The 6000-nt window shown below is 44.2% G+C and overlaps 1 protein-coding gene across 3 annotated transcripts in view; it reads left to right on the top strand.

Moving 5' to 3' along the window:
- The first annotated feature begins 1089 nt into the window (after positions 1–1089).
- RPP30 (ribonuclease P/MRP subunit p30) overlaps positions 1090–6000 on the top strand; it is a 40687-nt gene continuing 35776 nt past the window's right edge. For all 3 annotated transcript variants that reach the window (XM_073904453.1, XM_025881060.2, XM_025881059.2), the window contains exons 1-4: positions 1090–1200; positions 2603–2658; positions 3482–3538; positions 3937–4011. In XM_073904453.1, the coding sequence (XP_073760554.1) occupies positions 1119–1200; positions 2603–2658; positions 3482–3538; positions 3937–4011 (270 nt within the window). In that variant the 5' untranslated portion in view covers positions 1090–1118. The remainder of the gene's footprint in view (positions 1201–2602; positions 2659–3481; positions 3539–3936; positions 4012–6000) is intronic.

Raw genomic sequence — 6000 nt, 5'->3', positions numbered from 1 at the left:
TCTTAAAATTCCCTTCTGAAATCAGGAAAGAAAGCATGTAAAGAAGGACTAATCAAGGTGTGGTCCATAGCCCAGAGACTATGTACTTACTGTTTAAGTACAGAAATTGGAAACTGTTCAGAAACGTTTATAGCACTTCGGTATTGTCTGGATATCTAAGCCTCCAATCAGTGGACTCTTCTTATTCAGCTGAGTATAGGGCAATTTAGTTGTTGTCAAATCAGTTTTATGAGGCCGGAGCTGCTTACCGGTAATGCACAAGGGACCACGTACGGGTCTGCGAAGAATTGGAGACGGGGTAGGGTATCGTAGGATGGGGTGGAGGCGAGACTGGCCCTTCGTCACAGTCTGAGAAGCACCGATGTAAACTTGTAGTTCCACAATTTTACGTTGTCGGATAATTTGTCAATCTTCGAGCGTTCCTTTAAATGAAGTCCAAAAATGTGGAAACATCAAATGTGTGGGATATATGCCACTTTGTACCCTTCTCAGATGGAAAAGTTGACACATTTCAGTTTTGCATCTCCCTTGTCGAACCTCTTTGGCCAAACCGGTACTGGGGCTCACCGCTCGTCCTAGAGAGAGCCCTGCCATCTCGTGGCTGGAGGCGGTGACCGCAAGACAAAGCCGCGTGCTGGGGACCGCCTGTCCTGATTGGACAAAAAGACCCTTTCTCCGAGGTCTTCTGTAGTTCTCCCTCTTCCCGATGAGACCATTTTAAAGAACAGGATGGACTTTGGGAGGCGGAGGGAAAAGGGTTTCTTAAGACTGTTTCAAAAGCGCTTCCAGCTCTTGGCAAGAGCGTCCGGTTCGCGAAAGAATCACTTTCTACCAGTATTTTCTAGGAGGAATGGTGGGAGATGTGAACGCCTCCGAGGGAAACCAAACATTCTCATTCAGAAGAAGGCAAAGAAGGATTGAAGTAAGGATGTGGATTTCCACACACTAACTTTTGCTGGTACTTCTAGGCGAGGCAAGCGCCTTTGAACCTTAAAGTGAATACCTATTTAAGTGGAGGGAGGGGCGGACTGCCCAGGTAAACTACAATTCCCAGCAGGCCAGAGGGGGAGGACCGTGCGGCTGCGCAGACGGGCGCGCGACGGTCATGTGATTTCAGCATGGCTGTATTCGCGGATTTAGACCTGCGAGCGGGTTCCGACCTGAAGGCGCTTCGGTCGTTGGTAGAGAACGCCGCTCACCGTGAGTCTCCCCTGCTTTGCGGGCCGCTGTACCTGCCCAGCTTCGTTGCCCCCCAGACCATCGGGCCACGTTCAGAAGGGACTCGAGGGCCTGCCCTCGTCCAGGTTTCCTGGGATCTCTGGGATGTCCCTGGTAGTTGATGCTGCCACGGTGTTGCTCTGATCCTGGGAGCGGGAAACTCGAAGGCACTTGGGAGCTCTTACCCGCTCCAGCTCCTTCTCCCATGCAAATTGAAAAAAACTGAGGCTCTGAGAGGATGGGGGATTTGCATGGAGCCCCACAGCTGATGGATGGCAGAAGGCAGGGCTTCCAAGTGTATAAGTCTCCCATGCCAGTGCTTTTAGTATCACCCCTTTCTGCCTTACGGCAGTATCAGAGCATTTCGGGGAATTGAGCACAGACGGGGAATGCTGTCGGAATTCAAAGAAGGGGGGGAAGGACGTGAGGGTGACATTGTGGGAATATTATTAAGAAGAAGGGGAGGTAGAGGGAAGACGTACTAGGCGGGTGGGAGGGAAGCAGCATGGCCAGAGTGCTAGAATGTTACCCATATTTGAATCCAAGGGAATCAAAAGCCTTGAGAGATAAGACCCTTTTTAATTATTGGATTTAATCATGACTGTTGTCTTCTTTCCACTGTAAAGTGTGGGGATAGAGAAATTTAAACATAAGGAGGTTTCTATGGAGCCTGTCAAGTAATGGATGCTCATTAACTATTTGGGGGGCGGGGAGGAAAGAAGGAAATCAAACAGATGAGAGAACCATTCTTTTGGCATTAATATGCATTATCTTTTAATACTAGTATCCTGCCGTCCGCATCGGTATTTAAGTAACTTAAAGATAGGAGTCATAATTTTCGGTAGTCCAAATGTCCAGAACAATGCTGTATTGAGTCTGATAAAGCAAGGCCCTGGCCTCAGAGAGTTCCAATCTACTGATGGTGGGCAGCTGGAAAGAAGTGAGCAGTGGTTTGAGGGAGTGATTATTCCATTTCTTCCTAGGAAAGGGCCCTCGTAAGGAAGTAGAAAGGGTAAAAAGCAAAAGAAATGAGCGAGGAAAAAAGGTATCATACTAATAATACATCACAGAGGTCAAACAGAGCCATGCCTCTGTGCCAGGCGCTGCTCTAAATCATCCTATGCTTATTATCTTATTTATTTCTCATGACAGTTGTGTGAGCTAAGTTCTGTTAACACCATTTGACAGTGGAAAAACTTGAAGCTTGACATTAAGTAACTTGTAAGTGGTAATACTTAGATTTGAAAGCAGGCAGTCTGACATCAGAGCCCATACCCACAATCACTGTTCCTCCTGACCCCTAATCTTGACATGAATTGAGCTGAGCCTATGTGTACAGGAAAGAGGTTAACGTTTAACAAGAATGTTCAATTTTTCTTTTCAGTTGGCTATTCAGTTGTTGCCATCAATCACGTTGTTGAATTTAAGGAAAAGAAACAGGTAAAAAACAATTTCTGAAGCTAATAATAACCAGCATTTACAATTGTCTTTGTTTATATTGGTAATGTGGAAGCTACAGATGAGCATATTTCTTAAATGCACACTCTTGCGTGCTATCTTATTTTACATGTTAACGATTGAGTCAGTGCAAAGTTTTTTGTGAAGTACTAGGGCATGGTTAGAAGGATTCTTAAAGTTGAACTGATGTTAATTAAATAACTTTAAATAATTTCTAGAAGTACATTGTTATTGACTGAATTGTAATCACAGTATTTAGTCCTTTTTATTTTACTGATGTGGACTCATTACTAATTGATTCCCCCTCTTAAACATGCTCATAAATGTGTATATTTTTCTTCAGACCAACAACTGTACCTTTTAGATTATTTCAATCTAAAAACTATTTTTCATCCCTCTTATCCATTGATGTTCCCAACTGCTTCTTTGATCTCCAGCTTTCTTCTTTTTTTAAAAAACTTATTTAGTGTTGGGGCGCCTGGGTGGCTCAGTCGTTAAGTGTCTTCCTTCGGCTCAGGTCATGATCCCAGGCTCCTGGGATCAAGCCCCACAGGGGGCTTCCTGCTCAGCGGAAAGCCTACTTCTCCCTCTCCCACTCTCCCTGCTTCTGTTCCCTCTCTTGCTGTCTCTCTCTCTCTCTCTCTGTCAAATAAATAAAAAATAAAATCTAAAAAAACAAAACAAAACTTAGTGTTTCTGTATACCAGAAATTAACTTTTCTGAAAACCCCTTGTTTTAAGTTTTCCATTACGCTTCATTCCTTTAACATGTACAATCTAGGGTGACTGTTTATTGTTTTTTGTAGGAAATTGAAAAACCAGTAGCTATTTCTGAACTCTTTACAACTTTGCCAGTTGTACAGGTGGGTATTTTGTTGTTTAAGAACCATAATACCTATTCAAATATGCCCAACTTTATGTAGGGTTCTCTAACCTGCACTGTTCCTTCCTCTACCGGTCTTACTTTTCCACAAGACTCAGCTCTTCCATGAAGCATTCTCTTACCATCAATTCAGTACTTCTTTGATGATCTTTTTTCCTGAAATCCTGTAACCTTTAAATAATCTTGTTATGTAGTTTAACATGTGTACATCTTTATTTCGCTAATTATATTATAAATTCCTTGAGAATGAAGACTGGCTTTTACTGATCGTCACTATCCTTTATTGCTGGCACCTTTTAATGACTACTTTCCCCTAGTAAAGAGGAAAATCAATCATTGGCATTTTGAACTTTTCTGATAGAATGTATTCGTTTATAGGGAAAATCAAGACCGATCAAAGTTTTAACTAGACTGACGATTATCGTTTCGGATCCATCTCACTGCAATGTTTTGGTAAGTTATTTTTCCTTCTTTTCGGCCTTATAAGTTGTTGTACTGGTTAATGTTGAACCTTACTCCCTACTTTTTTTTTTTTTAAGATTTTATTTATTTACTTGACAGAAAGCACTAGCAGGGGTAGTGGCATATAGAGGGAGAGGGAGAAGCAGGCTCCCTGCTGAGCAGGGAGCCCGATGTGGGGCTTGATCGCAGGACCCCGGGATCATGACCTGAGCCGAAGGCAGGTGCTTGACCAACTGAGCCACCCAGGCACCCTGAACCTCACCCCCTTCTTAAATCCCCTGCCCCCAGATATGATACCTGCCTACTCTCCCTGTCCTCAGAATTCATATAGCATAACAGTCTCTTCTACTCTTGGCACGTATATAGGGATACCACAGTTAAAGAATCCTTTGACAACTGTTACTCATTGAACTTACATGAACCAGACATAAGGTGGGTGCTAGGGATATTGCTGTGAATAATACAGACAGAATTTTTGAACTTAGGAAGGTTATAGTTTAATTGACAAGATGAGCACTAAACAGATAATTAAGAATGTGAGGAATATTTGAAAAGTTGGAGGTAGTAAATAAAGGATGCTCTGAGAGTGTGTATCAGGGGGGCCAACCTAAGGAACATCAACTTCCTTGTTGATGTTCCACCTGGGGCCAGAAGAATCAGTAAGTGTTATATAGGTGTTGAGCAGAAGAGAGTGTTCCCACAGACAGGATGGATTGGACAGAGGTCCTGGGTCCCAGAAAAACATGGTGTTTTCTGGGAAATGAAACACCAATAGGGCTGAACCTCATGAGCTGGCTAACCTGGGATGAGGTTAGAGAGATAGGTCTGGGTGAGCAGTTGGAAGCCCTTGAACATTTTAACTGATGGAGTGAAATTATGATGTTTGCATTATAGAGACTGGATCAGAGGGGCTGAGGGGATTTGAGAGGCTTGGTGGAAGGCAGAGGATTGACAGGATTTGATGGTTGATTGGATGTAGTTTGACCACTCCCTGGTATGGCCTGATCAGCCTGCTAGGTAGGTGGTGGCACTTTTTCCTGAGGCAGGACATACAAAGAGGAGCGGGTTTGAGGGCACCGTGTTTGGGTTATAAGGTTATTGTGAGGATTCCAGTGGAGTTGTCAAATGGGCAGTTGGAAAAAGGGGTGTGGCCCCCAGAATAGTGGTCTGATTAAAGATACTGATTTGGAAGCCGTCTCTCTGTAGAGAATAAATGAAGTCATGGCAATGGATGAGAATCCCTGGTTCATGGGCGGCATGTGAAGAGAAGTTCTAGGACAGAGTTCTGAGGAACTTCAGCATTTAATGGTGGAGTAGAGAAGGGGGAGCTAGAATTGGAGACTGAGGCGGGACAGTGAGAAATAGGAAAACAATGAGGAAAGGGAGAAGGGAAGCGTGAGGACGGGTCAGCATCAGTGAGCCCGAGTAGTCCAGCAGGAGAGGGGCTCAAACATGTCTTCGAATATTGACAAGGGAGTCATTGGTTGCCTTAACAAAAACCATCTCCATGGAAATGGTAGGGATGTGAGGAAATGCAGACAGTGTGATTGCTTGAGAAGTTGACTCCATAGGGGAGCAGAAGGCACAGGGAGGTTGGTGGATGAGAACCTGCTGTCTGGGTTTTGGTAGGTGGGAGAGAGGAGTGTGCCTGCCAATGGGAAAGATCTGGTGAAGGAGGGAGAAAGCAAGATCCCTGAGAATGTGAGCAGTTTTATCTTGAGCTGGAGTGGACTCCTCTGCCATAGAACAGGAATCATCAAGAAAGGCTGGCCTCCTTTACAACAATTAGCATTGCTTAAAAAAAACGGAAAGCCCAATTCTGGTATTTTATACAACTGCAAGGCAGGGTTCTGGTTCTCTGGGCCCAGGTAGAGCTGACTTTTGATGGGTCACAAAGATGTTCATTTTCTCTTTTTATCATGAGGATCCTGGTGGACCCTTTTTGACCCTTTTCAATTGGGAGTGGGCAAGCAGAGGGCA

Source organism: Callorhinus ursinus, unplaced genomic scaffold (genome assembly GCF_003265705.2).
Source record: "Callorhinus ursinus isolate GAN/ISIS: 27379988/994484 unplaced genomic scaffold, GSC_fseal_2.0 scaffold20, whole genome shotgun sequence".
Classification (NCBI taxonomy): Eukaryota; Metazoa; Chordata; class Mammalia; order Carnivora; family Otariidae; genus Callorhinus; species Callorhinus ursinus.
Note: the sequence above shows the minus strand (reverse complement) of the source record. Positions and strands in the feature narration are given on the sequence as shown.